This window comes from Aethalodelphis obliquidens, unplaced genomic scaffold, assembly GCF_003676395.1.
Source record: "Aethalodelphis obliquidens isolate GAN/ISIS:26980383/991018 unplaced genomic scaffold, ASM367639v1 scaffold48, whole genome shotgun sequence".
NCBI classification, from domain to species: domain Eukaryota; kingdom Metazoa; phylum Chordata; class Mammalia; order Artiodactyla; family Delphinidae; genus Aethalodelphis; species Aethalodelphis obliquidens.
Genome location: NW_020837992.1, coordinates 9,789,010 through 9,803,836, shown reverse-complemented (window position 1 = coordinate 9,803,836; position 14,827 = coordinate 9,789,010). Strand labels below are relative to the sequence as shown.

Below are 14,827 nucleotides of genomic sequence, written 5' to 3'. Positions count from 1 at the left end.
AGCTTTCTGATAAATACTCATTAGGAAATACACCCATTAAGGGGTGAGCTGCAGATCTTATGGAGTTGACGGGATAATTCCTCAATTTCAAGTTTACTCCTCAACCATCCCTTCCCCAAAGGACACACATAGGGAGCCTGTCTTGTAAAACCCAAGGCATGGGGGTTAGGGGAGGAGAGGCAGAGCAGAACACCTGCTTCATGTGGGCAGCTGGATCCCAAGAAGAAGGAGGGAGAAATTTCTCTCAAATTTACAAAGCAGATGGATCATCCCTCCTTACCTGGAGAAGAGTGAGTGAGGAGGCAGAAGGAGGCCAGGTGTGTTACACAAATGGAGCTTCTCTGGGCATAAAAGACAGCAAGGCGGGGGAGGAACAGCTCCTCTGGCCCCACCACCAACAAAGCTGACAAGAATCGAACAGACAGAGACTTGCCCCCAAGGAGCCTTTAAGACCGTCAGGGAAGATTCATGCAGGAAGCAGTGCAAGATATCATAAAAGCACTGATGGTGTCAACCCCTACATGCAACCCAAGAAGAGAGTCGTCATACACAGGAAACGCTTTACACATGTGGAGGTGGCTGGTGCACTGCCCCCGCGGATGGGATCCTGAACAGGAAAGCGCCTAAGCTGCTTCTGCTGGCAAATGCGGGTGACCCCAGAGGATGGATCTGTGGAGTCCTCCTCGCACAAACAAATAGGATCCCAGGAAGCAAATTAACTCTCAGAGAATGACGTTTCCCTACCTGAATGCCTCACACGTGGTCATCAGCCGACATCTGTCATGTATTGTCTTCCTGCAATCCAGCATGAGGGAAGCGCTGAAACAATTCCTGCACCCGGGGAAGTGTGTTCCAGACATAGTCACCTTCTGTGACCCGAATGACCTCAAGCCAAATTCTATTTTCCTGAGGGAGAAGGACAGAATCATGATATAGGAAGCCCTAAGATGGCCAGCGGTCAGGAGACGAGTAGCGTTTCCTCTGTGAAGGCAGGTCTCGTGCCCCTGATAGTGGGAGCTTCAGCCCAATATCCTTCTTGCTCCTACACAGAGATGCCTGGTTCCTCTCGTGTCCCGCTGGGGACTCTTCCATGCCTCCGTGCTCTCCAGCAAAGCAATAGTTCTTGAGCAGCAGTGAGGATGGGGTGCTTCAGCTGCTCACCCACTAACAGCCCTCCGCCATCTCTCCTTTCTACAGGCTTCGAAAGCATTCTCTAACGCCTTTGAATCCATAGGCCAAGGATGTGAAGAGACAGCGTGCTGAAAAAAGACTGGTTCGTGAATATATGGAAAAGTGTTCAACCTCCCTATGACTCAATAAAATGTCACCATTTTGCTTATCACATTAGCAATTAAGCAGACATTAAATGCTTGGTGTGAGCCAGGGTGTGGTTTAAACTGACGAGCACCTTACTGGAAGACATTTCACAAAATCTTAGTAAAAGTGTTCATGCGTATGTATTGAATAACCTGGAAATATGTTCACAAGGTCTCTGGTTTTTAAGATGATTGTATTGGGTTGGCCAAAGAGTTCGTTCTGGATTTTCCATAAGATGTTATGGAAAACCCAGAATGAACTTTTGGCCAACCCCAAATAAAACAGCATGTACAGAATAATCTTATCTGTGGGTGTGCAGGTATGTGTGTGTGTGTGGAAATGTATTTGGAAGGATAAGTTCCCAACTTCTGGTTCTGATTTTCTTTGGCTCTATACTACCCTTAGGCTTGGGTCCTTCCCAGAGCCCCATAATTTAGAGGGTCTCACCCTGGCCCTTCTGCAATCTGCCCCTCTCCCTGAGGCAGAAACTCTGCAAGGCAAAAGGGATGAACCCACCTGAAGCTAGCTCATTCTCATTCTAGTACACGCTCTAAAACCCGAGACCCTGGAATTCCCATTTCCAGGGCTGCACAAGCTTCCTGAGTCCTTTTCCCTGAGTAGACTGTGTTACTGGTGATCACACCCCAGATGCAACGGGTGGCCAGGAGGGAGCTGTCTGCAGAGGTGCAGATGGTGCTTGCACCTGGGACTGCAGCATCCACACGTGCACCCCAGGGCCCTCGTGGTGAAGGCTTGAGTCATGGCTGGGACGAGACAGGAGGTGGCCAGGAGCCTGGGGTCAGTCAGCTCTCCCCAGGCTACCACACTCTTACTCTGGACTTCAGAACTCTAAATTTGAACCTGTACTTTCAGATTGTTTCAAGCATAAGGATAGAAGATATGTAATAGTCTGTCAGCTGGGTTTATAACTTCTAAGTATTTAGACTTTCTCAACTTTCTAAATATGGTATGTGGACCTTCACTTATACACTTACCTCAGACCACAAGAGTGTCAGGGATGGACCTGTTTTGGATAGTAGAATTAAGGATATTTTAATTCTCTCACTCTCTCCCTTTCTCTCCTTCCTCCTCTCCTTCCTCTCTATCTCTCTATCATTTATTATCTCTCCCTCTGTTCTTTTTTTATTTTTTACTATATACTAACAAATTGATGTTCTTTGTTTTAGTCATTCCAAGTCTATGAATCTAATCTAAAAAAATTATTAGAAATGTTGACAAATATTTGTGCATCTAGAAATTAAAATAACCTAAATGCTAAACAATGGGGAAACAGCCAAATGAATTATGGCACACCATATGGATAAATACTTTAAAATTATATTAGTAAATCCATGTTACGCTGATGAAGAATTTTAGTGAAAAATGCTCAACACAACATTAATTGAAAAGGAAGTTACAGAATATATAGTATAAATATAATTTAACGTATAAATATACGAGATATGTATATGTAAAAGGTAGAAAACCACCAGGATATTAACTATGCTTATGTTAAATGAAATCCTGGATGAGGATTTTTTTCTTTATATTTTGGGGGGTTTCCTACCATGATTAGGGGTTACTTTTATAATCAGGAAGAACTTGTTTAAAAGTCTAAACATGTCTGTCCCTGCGTCCAGGTTTGTGTTTCCATGAGGAAGCCATACCCTGGTGGCCTTTGACGTAATCTACAAATGAACCCTGCATCCTGTTGCCACCGTGGAATCCTGCTTTCCAAGTGCTATTTCCCTTCTGTGCCTTCTAACGTTTGGATTCCTAGAGCAGCCCTGGGGCCTCAGCCTAATCACGAAGGTGCCTTTTACCTGGGCGGCCAGGAGGGTGGCCTCCCCGGGGAAGCAACACTTACAGGATGCTCTTACAAAAGCCGAGCAGACCCGCCTGCCTTCTCCCTGTGGGAACCTGGCCTCTATGAGCTGTTGAAGATCCCGCTTCATACATCGCAGCTCCCCACACCACCGCCACCCCCTCCCTCCCCATACTCCACAATGCAGGTGCTTTCATTATCTCTCACTTCCTGGGAAAAGTTCTGATCGATTACTTCACACAAACATTTACCCTCGTAAGCGTTTCATTTGTAACAGGGAGATGGCACACTTAGCCTAGGGAAGGAATCTCCAAAGGCAGGATGTCCAACACATGACTTCTGAATGTAAAGACATTTGGGAACAGCAGTGGGAAGCAAGCTACCTGGTACCTGGAAACCAAATCATGTCAATCTCCTCCTTTCAGCGAAGGCCACTAAGACCTAGAGGATGCAGAACTGAGAAGACCTCCCCTGAGCATCAGAAAACGGAAACTGGAAGCCCCACCAGCGGAGGCCAGACGCCTCTTACTCAAACTAGAAATCAAGCACAAAGATTCAGATGAGAACTGCTGGGAACTCCCAGCCCTCAACCTGGACCTGACATTTCTAAATGTTGAGACCAGAGAAGAGAGCATCTCTTATTGTAATTGCTCTAACCATTATCAGTGTTCTAGAAACGCTTCCAAATAACAGAGTAGCATCCTCTTATGATTTCCCCTGGTATGGGCTTCTTCCTACTCACTGCCCTCCACCTCACGCACAGAGCCTCACCTTAGGATGCTGGGCAAGGGCTCCATCAGCCCCTGCGTTTTCCGATTCTTGGCAGCCAGGCCAGGAGTCACGAGTCGGTCTGGAAGTTAGTTGTAAATGCTAGAATACAGACCACCGGTGACAGATATCTACCAGTAAAATTGTGTGACAGACATTCGGACCCCTAATTTCCGCCTCTTAAGAAAACAAAGGATTATACTAAATTTCCAAATCCCTTATTCCTCTATATCATTAAGCCTAAATGTGGCTTGTATCCTATTTCCTTTTTTTCTAAAATCTGAGATCAATTTTCCAATTTGTAATAACATAGCCACGCTCTAAAACTTTTTCTGAAATTGTACTTATTTCCAGCCTGCCCGGTTTAGCCCCTCATTTGATGCTTGTTTTTTCTGAGTTAGTTTTGTCTTCCCAGTAAATTCCTGGAGGGGAGGGCTCAGAGGAGAACACGTCATTCTCCTCTGCGTGGCCACCTCAATGCTGAAAACATTGTTCACCCATAATACATGCTCAGGAAATAGGAAACCTAACTGGGCTGTCTGGATGGTCTCAGCATCACTTCCCAGGCAAAACCTAAGCTTAGCAAACAAGCCGGGCCTCGGGTGAATCCTGCTCTCAGATCCCTCATTTGTAAATGGAGATGACTGTTTAATGAGTTTTAAATGAGATTATACGCAAGTGTTTATTACAACGCCTAGCACGGAACAAGAGCTCGGTAACATCAGCTCTTATGTTTTATTGCCATCGTGAGAATTTCTTTTCCCTCCTTGAAGAACAGAGTTTAAAACCATAATCCCCACAAGGAGAAAAACAGTTGGTGTCAAATCCACCTCCGACAGTTTGGGAGTCTCTGGGAGGCGTCGCGCACAAACTCCGTACTTGGTACGGGGTATCGACCTCAGAGCTTCAACCCGGGCTCCATCAGCCTAAGAAAAGCTTGGCTTGTTGCCTTGGAACTTATTGGCACAATAAGAGATAATGATTTCCCTGTACACACTCCCTCAGAGCAGTTATTGTTGAAGTATTTCCCTTATTCCTCCTTTACCGGAAAACAATACCTTATAGAAATCAGCTGAGGAAGACACTAATAGCAACTTCAAAGTGCAGCCTTCTCACTGCCCTGACTTGGCAAGGAAGCCTGTTTGGCGCAGTTCGCCTCAGACCCAGGAACAGAAAGTGACAAAAATGAGTCCCTGGGGACCGATGTGGGCACCAAACACCTGGCAGCTTTGGGGCCAGCAGGGCCAGCAAGAAGAAATCGGTTTCCTCAGTTGGCAGCCCCAGAAAGTCACAGCCACACTATGAAAATAAGGGTTTTTTTTGTTTTCTCTCTTTTCCACTCACTCTTCTTGCCTTCCATGATATTTCTTCTCTGTCCCTTGGGAAATTTGTGTCTTTGTGGGGTCTGTCCTCTGCCCTTCTTTTGTGAGCATACCAAGGCAAAGATTCATTTAATTTTCAGAAACTGTGTCTGTCAATAAATTGCTTTTGCTCTATCTTAGAGGAGGCGCTGCCACCATCCTCCCTGAGCGGACATTCCTTATGTACGGGAAGCGTTTCTCATTATCTGTCTTGACCTCTTGTGCAATCTCCTTTTCATCCTCTCCTTGGGCTTTTCTTATCATGGCTTGCACTCCCTCACCCTCGCGCTGTAATCGGCAGCATCCTCCTTAGCACATGGCGTCGTATCCCTTGTATATGTCCTCTGTTATAACCCTGATTAGTTCCCCTCATCATCCACCAGGCCTTTTAAATTGGGAATGCTGTCCTTGCACTCACCAAACCCAGCACTTCAGCTAGTTTGCTTCTAAACCCTCCAAGCTTGCCTTGTAGAGAGATCAGGCATGAGAAATTGATGGGCTCTGTTCCTCCACTGCATGGGCATTTACTGAGCACCTCCTGCGTGCCAGCGTTCTTCTAGATAAACAAGACAGATATGCTCCCTGTCTTCGTGGGGCTTCCAAGTGAACAAGAAAGAGACAAGTAAGCAGACGATGCTGGGCGGTGAGCCCGAAGAGCCCAGACCATCACAACAAACTCACAGGGCTCTGGGGCTATTTGAAGACTCTGAGCGTCACACAGCACTACCCTCCATCTGCCGGATACAACATGAACTACTGGCTTGAGATAGTATCTATTTCCACATTAGATCACACCGCTTTCCTTTCAAGGATAGAGCTAGAAAGCTGGTTTTTTCAGCATTTGCTGTGATAAAAGAGACACTTGTGGAAAAATCAAACGCAGTGCCTAATCTGATCCTAAAGTTTAAGAAGGTGGATACTGTCCAGCAGCTCTGTACATCCCATGAGTAGGTAACTGTGGTTACCTAAGAATGAATTTTAAGTACTATATTTCCTTCTGTTTGTGAGAATTCTTTTTCAAAGGGTTACTAAGGCATTAAGGTATAATGACTTATACTGCATTGTTCAGACCTAACTACTTAATCAGGATAATTGCTAGGGATTTCTCTTGGCCAAAAGCTCATGAAAGCTGGGGCATCTCTGATCTAAGCTGAGACCTGAAGGATGAGGATTTGGTAGTTGGGCTGAGAGGAAAGAATGTTCCAAGCCGAGTAACATGATATCCAAGGCCCAGATATGAGAGAGAACAGGGGCAGTAGAGGAAATGTAAATTGTCTAGTATGTCCTGGATTCTTGCTCTCCGCCTGCCACCCCCCACACCGTCCAGAAGCCACCACTTCCACCCAGCCACTGGCGTCCCCATGCCCACTCACTCGCACATTTGCATACCCCTCCCCTTCCCAAGTGCCTGCCCCACTCTCTCCCCTCCCTCCAAGGCCTGAGCTCACACCTGAGCAGGGACAATCAAGACCTAAAGATGTGACAAGCGTACTGGAGCAGGGCCAGGCAGATGGTCGCCCAGGAGTGTCGGGTGGCAGACAAGAGTCGGGGTGTCGGCAGCCCACATGGCAGGTCTGGCAGCAGGTGACAGAGACCGGCCAGGGAGAGACTCGATTTCAGAGACAGGAGTCCAGTCCCTGGAAGGAACTGAGGCCCCAAGCAGGAAACCAAGCAGGGACACAGTTCCCAGAAACAGGGCACCAGGTGGAGGTTCAATGACAAAGGGCAAAGTTGGAGCCCAGTTATAAGAACAGGCAGCAGAGCTGAGAGTGACCAGCTGGAAGGAAGTGGTCTATTTACAATAGGAGAAAGTCAGAAACAACTTTAATGTCCAAAAGTAGGGGATTATTTTAAAAATTATGGCAAAACTACACTGTGGAATAAGGTGAGGGATAAAAAAAACATGTTCTGTAAGACCGTGTGAAAATAGGGAACGTTTCTTAAATCGTGTACGCTACCAAGCTGGGGTGTTAAGTTGCCCTCTACCTTGTAAATTAAAATGCCTATCTGGTGTATACAATTAGACACAGCAGAGAGGAAAGAAGAAATTGAACAAGGGCTGGAAGAAGAGAGAACCAAATATCATCTAAGTGGGCAGAGTGTAGCTGATTTTAATTTTTCTTTTTTCTATTTCTCTATATTTTCCAAATTTTCTGAAGTTAAAAAAAAAACTATCACCTTAGTTTCTTTAATAAAAATTAAAACAAAACCAAAAGCTACTTGGAGTCATAATCTTTCCCAGTGCAGACCAAAGCCACAGGAGAAATGGATCTCTCCAAATGGGTTGGTTCTCCTTACAAATATGGAAAGCCAACAATTAGAAGGCAAGAGATGGGGCTACCCGGATGTTTGATAAAACACCAAGGCCAGCTTGGAATTAGGAAGAACAAAAAATAAAAGACCAACAACCCAGTTACCCCCATTCCTGCTGCTACCTCTTTGTATGGTTCCCTTTCCTTTACCTCTACTCGTGGCCAGGTATTTTGTCTCTCCCCAGTTGTAACCTGCTGCTCAAACTACCTCTGAAGCCCTGAACGTCTGATGAGGGGAAATCAGTTGCAGTGGTAGCATCAGGCAGGACAGCACTGTCTGGGCTAGTGACAGAACACAGGGTCTGGGCCAGCAGTCCTGGGTCTGAACCTTGACAACGTCCAAAACCAATGGTGTGACTTTGGATAAACCATTTCGGAGCCTATTTCTTCACCATAAAGTAGGGAGAAATAATAATATTGGCTCTACTGGATTACCGTGAGGCTTAAATGAGATAAATCTTCCTGGCAGTGCTTTGTCAACTACAAAGTGCCAGGCACGTATCAAATTTACATTAATAACTGCTAGTTGGAGGGTCTACTAACACAACAAGCTACATTTCTGGAGCATATCAGAGATCTCACAAAGTCCATTAAACACATCATCTCTATTCACTGCAGTTATGTCTCTGTACTTGCTTCTTTGTCTCATAGAGACAGACCACATGGCTCTGATTTCCATGGGGAAAATGCAAATGAGTGCCTCTTCTGTCTCCATTAGGGAAATTCCACAGAATAAAGTCCCAAGACTATGAAGCTATAAGAGAGCTAGAGAAAAACTAATGACAAAAGCCCTTGGTCATGTTGGCTTGGCATCCAATATTTCTAGCTAAGACATCAATACGTCTCTGCTTTCCAATGATCCTAATCTTGATCAGAGCCTCAGGTCATGACCTGGGAAATACAAAGCCTCAGAAGATTAAATGAAAAGATCAAGTCTAAGATGACCTCTTCTTTCAGAGTTCCTAAGAAGCCTCAAAGGAGGCCATCAAATATTCTCTCATTGAATTCAGAGATTTTATGTTGAAAGATGAATGAATTAATAGACAAGTGAATAAATGATGAGCAAATGAAGACAGGAAGTTTTATTTGGAGGAATGAGAATTATTCTCCAGTCCCTTAGGAACAAAACAAGAAGAAGAAGAAGAAAGGATATGCCATTTTTTTTTTTTTTAAATTCAGAAAAACCTTAGTTGCTTTATTACTTTAGTAACTACTAGTTACTAATAGTGTTACCATTATTTTTAAAGCTTCCAGTGAGAAAGGAACAATACTTATGTTCTGAAGATGGTAACTCTTCCTAGTTTGAGAGAAAGATCTACTCAAGGAATAATAAATGACCATGCCACATTATAGAAGAATAAATTCACCCCCAAAATATCATGTCCTCATTTGATTCTTACCGACCTGATTAATCAAATTTAGTAATTCTGCTTTACAGTTAATATTTAAAATTAAAACACATGAAGTTTGATTTTAAGCCATTTTGCTAACCTTTAACATCCCTATTAGTAAATTATAGAAGTCAATTACATTAGTATGGATTGTAAATTACAACACACTCAGCTTTACTGAAGACTTTTAAACCAAATGAAAAGGATGATGGGGAAACTGTATCCTATGTATAGGAATGCCAATGGCATAGGTTAGCAAAGCATTTTATATGTAAGAAAGGACAGGATTACTTTTAAAGAAAAGTATGAAATACAGATTATTTAACTGTGTTTGCAATGCCTACCAAACTTCAAATATCCCTGGATCATATGCAAATTACAGTTAAGAAAAGAAAAAAATTAAGTATACAATCTACATGATAAAAACAAAAACCAAACACCTAGTCAAAAATATCCATTAACTCCTAGTGTGTAACAATTATTAAACAATTATTATTGTTAAACAATTATTGTATCCTAAGAAAAATAAACTGATCTGGAAGTAAAATTTAGGGCATAAGTTTATTTTGGACTTTAACTGCCCCTGTAGAAAAATTCAAAGTGGCATAATAAGAAAAATAAAATATTAAATGAAAATATGTATATAATCACTCCTGTGTTCCTACCCTTTTCCTAGCATTGCTGTTCTGGTGCATCAATCCTGAGTACTCTAACTTTTGATTTATAGTGATACTCTTTCAGATATAATTTCATGGAAGAAGGAACTGGAAGGGCATCAATGCCATCATAAGTTGTACAGTTACAAATAACTGTTCTGCATATATGCTGCAGGGGAAAGGGGAAAGTCCGAATTAAAGGAGTGGATAAAAGTGGTTCAAAGAACATACAGGCACTCGGGTCCTTATAATGCTCTAGGAGCCCAGTTATGTCAGGAGAATGGAAGACACAAGGATCATGTGCATCAAAGCTAAAGTTGTGATTCCACTGTTCAATTCTAGCACGAAGAGAACGACTATAGTGTCTAAAACTAACGGAGAATAAATAGTCTTCCTGTGCTGAATCTCGCAGTAAAAAGGTACCCTCTGGTTTTCCTTCTAGTAGAGCTTCAGCTGCATATTTATCCATAACGCCCCAGTAACATGGATTATTACTGATCTGAAGGAGGTCTGGTACAAGACAGTGGACATAATCAATCTGGGTATGGTACTTAGGAGGTGTTTCCAGTTGCAGGGTTTCTTCATCAATTTCCCATTTGGGTTTGTTTCTTTTCCTGGAACTTGTGCAAAGTGTTATAATTTCATCATCTGAATCCATATCACTATCTTCTATACTGTTATTTGAAGCCAGGTTCATTATAGAGCCAGTCCCAGGACCACCTCTACCCGAAGAATCGTTATTAGTTATGACACAGGGCTGAACACTGGTATGTGAGAAGCAGTTGACCTCTTCCATGTTTCTTCGTTGTTTTAGTTGACCATCCCTCAATTCAGTCTGAGACAAGTCTGTGCTTACCCATTCATCTGATTTGGGACTTATAGGAGCAGTGTGTCGTTTAATAAAATGCCACCTAAAGGCTAAATCTGATCGAGGTGGGAAAGGACACTTATCTAACATGAGTTCACTGATATGAATTTTTCTTTTAGACGGAAGCCCTGAAGAGTGCCGACTACTACAATTCTTTATTGGAAAACACTGCCCCACAGCATCTTGCAGCTTCTGTTTAAGAGATCGGCCTAAAAATCTATGCCCACAGGAATGATCTAAATCCAACTCGATAGATGAACAGCTGTGCTTCCTTTCTTGGCTCCTTAAAGGAACTTCAGTTTTCTCTATAGCACTCACTGTTTCAGCATCTGAACAACTTTCACTCTTTTTTGACCAAGATAACTTCTTTCCACTCCATACATAACCATCCTTTCTGTCAGCACTTCGACTCCGACTAGTTTTGGGCCTTACATCTACATTTTTACTATTACTTTCACTATTTTCTGCCATTTTAACAAACTGTCCACAAATTCCAGTGTTATAAATACTGCTCTTTCAGTTTTTCCGGTAGAATGTTTCTTCTGGGCACCTTCTGGATATATCTTATGCTAATAATTCCATAGTGTCATGGAGTCAAGAATCTGAGTTCCTTTCCCACAGCTAGTTTCGATGTGAACCAAAAAAGCTAAGCATCCTCTCAGCCAAAATATACATCACCTTTCTGAGCCTTGGTTTTTTTCGTTCATAAAACAATGATTATATCTGTCTCGCCGTAGTAAGGATCCACTGCCACTCTCGGAGCGCAGTTTAACTGGGGCTGTCCGAGTAACTGCCGCCATCACCACCGCCATCACTCTGGGTGCTCGCTAAGCTGGAGAAGGGAGACCCAACCACTCCGGCACCTCATGTAGGCCCTCTAAGACTGATGCCTGCCTGCAAGCCCCCACCCTTCGGTGCGGGGTTCTCATCTCAGACGTCGCAGTCACCGCCTCCACCTGCTTCGCCGGCGCTGCCGCCACTTCCGTGTTCGGGTCCCCGATATGGCCATTTTAACTACCAAAGAACCATAAAAAGTGGACAGAATCCAATATGGGGGCTTGGAGTTCTGAGAATACTTTCAGAGAAAACCATTAAGTTCTGAGAAACTATTAAGCTTCCCAGCCAAGGAACTCCACCCTCAGAGAGCCACATGAGGTTCAGAATAAAGCTGTCACTAACCCAACAGACCAGAGTCTCTGCTCCATCCTCCCTCCGGCCTTTGCTTCCCGGAAGACACCCAACACCAGCCACTTCCCTCAAACTGCAACCTGCCAGATTTTGACTCTCTCCTAAGCCACCTCCCACCCAACCTCTTTCTGTTCCCACTTCTACTACACACTCAGTCACTGCCTGACCCAGGGCGCCCCACGTTTGCCTGCTCAGAGCTCAGCCCTGAAGCCCCAGCCCCAGGCCAGGCATGGGAGCAGCGTGAGCTCAACAGCTCCTGCATCTGGATGGAAGAGAGCTTCCTTCTCAAACCTGACTCCTAAGCTCTGAGAAGTCAGGGCCCTGGGATCTGTGGCCGCCTTCTTAGTTCTTGACTATCTGAGACCTTTTCATGTGTCTTAAGGACTTTTTAAATAAACATACTCAACTCCAATAGAAATATGAACCACCGCCTTGAACTTAATTCACGTCGACTGAATCAGAGTTTTGTTTTGGAAAAAGCAAATCCACTCATTTTGTGGAATTTTCCACGTGTTTCTGAAAACCCTGAATCTGGCCCCATGCCAGGGTGCAAGGGCTCAGGAGGCAACCATCTTCTCTCGCTGCTTCTTTGTTCTTGCCTCGCAATTTCCTTCCATCTTGTAAAGCGCCGCTTCACCCAGAGTGCTTCACCCAGAGTGCTTCACAGGCAAGGCACGCTGCCACATCCTCCCTCCCAGCCTGGGAGGCCATGAATCTTTCCCTGGTTTCCCACAGAACCAGCCAACAGGTGGCGCCATATAATGTCCTACCCCTTATTCGTTTATTTATTCATTCATTCACTTAACAAACATTACTGAGTAACTAGTATGTACCAGCCATTATACTTAAGACGATCTCATCAAGGAAAATGATCTTATCAAAAATATACATACTACGGTTTATTTTAAAAGTATAGGAAATTCCAGTCAAAATTCTGGTGGGTGTCTTACCAGTGGGGAATAGTAGGGAATGAATAGGGGAACGTTCTCGCTTTGCCACCTCCTAAAACAGGCACCTCGCTCATCACTTTGGGCTTTATAAGGAAGAAAGGAAAGGCAAAGAGGAGACTCAAGGGTCCAAAGAACTGAGTGAGAAAGGATTCAAGTGCACTGTACCATAGGCCTGAGTAGAAAAACAAGTTATTTTCCCAGGAAAGAATCACCAAAATGATAACGATACTTTATGCCCCTATGTCTGTTTAAAAAGTGATTTTCAACTTAGACAAAAGGGGTAGAGAGGGACCTGCTGGATGCTTCTGCGGTGTGTGGACTGTCCTGAGCTTTCTGCCCCAAATGGAAAGAAGCTTCTGAGACATGGCTGAGCATCCTTCGTCTACACAGCTATGATATCGAGCCAGTTCAGGGTTTCCCCAGACCCCGCTGTGGAGAAGAGGAATCGGGGAGAAGAAAAAGAGAATGCTGATCTGTTTCGTGAGTCACAACTGCTTTCTCTACCATGTGCTTCAAGTCCACATATGAGTCAAGAAACTCCACAACTGGCACAAATGACAGATTTGAGGGAAAAAAGTAATCATGCAAAACCGCCAACTAGAACAGATTTCCCTGTGATTGAAGATGGCAATAATAGGACAAAAGACAGATTTTTTGCCTTCAAGAAACTCTCTCTTCATCGCAGCCAAGGCAACACAAAATTCAAGGCAAACATTCCAGTATTTTCCCCCCACTGTTTGGAAATATGGAAAAAGAAAATCTTGCCATAATTTTTTTTTTCCCCTAGTTCTACCAGAAGTGACACTTTTTTTTCTCCGGCGTTAACAAATGACAGAGTATGATTCTTCTGGTGCTTGGAACGGAGGACAGACCCAGCAAAGAAAAGAGTCTGGGAGACAGTCTGCAGGAAATTGTAAACCTGCTAAGAAAACAGAGGCCCCCTCAACAGGCTGTCTTTACAACATTAGTCTTTTTGAATATGATGAAAATATTATCTGCCTTATTGATCACCAGCTCCCTAAATAGAACAGAGTTGTTTATAACAAATGCAACCAGCTATCATAAATGTGCAAAACAATAACACGCTACCCTCATATCCTGGCTCTGTATCCACTGCCAAACACCAAGCAGGGCAGATGAAACACCACGCATTTTGTTCATACGGAATCTGGGGAATCATAAGAATCTAAAAATGTCACAAGATTCTAAATGTAAGATGCAGTCTGTTTTGAAGGATCGAAACACAGAGTCCCCAAATTAGCTTTTTTTCCAGTAGAGTTCTGAATTTTTTTTCTAATCTTTTGGTTTCCCTAACTGTAGATTGCTAAAAGTGAATGGGACCCTAGAGATCATTTAATCCAATCCACTCATGTGGACAACTGAGGCCCCAAAGAAAGGATGTGTCTTTTCCAAGGTCACACAGATAGCCAGTTACAGAGCTGGGAATAGAATTCAGATCTAACTCTAGATGACTCAGTGCCCTGGTTAGGTGAGTTAAAAGCCAGTTCAATTTTGGGGTGGCTTTGCACAGCAAGAATTCTATTTGTTAATATGAGATTGTGTATCCTTTAAGCCAGCTGGTAACGTACATGTTATGACTTCCTTAGCTCTTTCTCCCACCTCCCCATCCATGTCTAGGGAATACAGAAGATAGGTCATAATGATATCCATAGCTCTGAAGGACAAAGGTACACTTCCTCATGGATATTCTCCTGGCACAGGTAAGATTGTGTTTCTAGAAGTTTTTTCTTTGTTTGTTTGTTTTCATGCATCTTGGGACAAGCTATCTTTCCGTGTCACTTTTTTTTTTTTTAAACAACCTTGAGTTTGAAAAATGACTTCTTAAAGCCTACCTTCCTTTAGAATTGGGCTTATAATCATCTCATTATCAGCTCATCTATGTACTTAGCAGGGCAGGCATTCAGTGTCTCTTTAAATGCTCCCTAGGTTCACCTGTCCCTGGTCCCAACCCTGTCCTTTAGTTTTCACATTGTTTATTTCCTACATTGTTCTATATGTATATTTCCTAATTAACAACAAAGTAATTGGGTCTTTCCATTGAAGTAGCTCTGGCTTCTCTCTGCAAGGAGCAGGTTCAGGTGAAACAGACCAGTGAGCTTCAAAAGTGTATAGAGGCGCTTCCCTGGTGGCGCGGTGGTTGAGAGTCCGCCTGCCGATGCTGGGGGACACG

At 43.6% G+C, this 14,827-nt stretch overlaps 1 protein-coding gene across 1 annotated transcript; it reads right to left on the bottom strand.

Moving 5' to 3' along the window:
- Nucleotides 1-9,124: 9,124 nt before the first annotated feature.
- On the bottom strand, nt 9,125-11,078 carry LOC113607527 (suppressor of cytokine signaling 4-like). The gene has a single exon (XM_027082968.1). It carries the CDS (start codon nt 10,967-10,969, stop codon nt 9,647-9,649), a length of 1,323 nt encoding a protein of 440 aa, XP_026938769.1. The 5' UTR covers nt 10,970-11,078; the 3' UTR covers nt 9,125-9,646.
- Nucleotides 11,079-14,827: the final 3,749 nt, after the last annotated feature.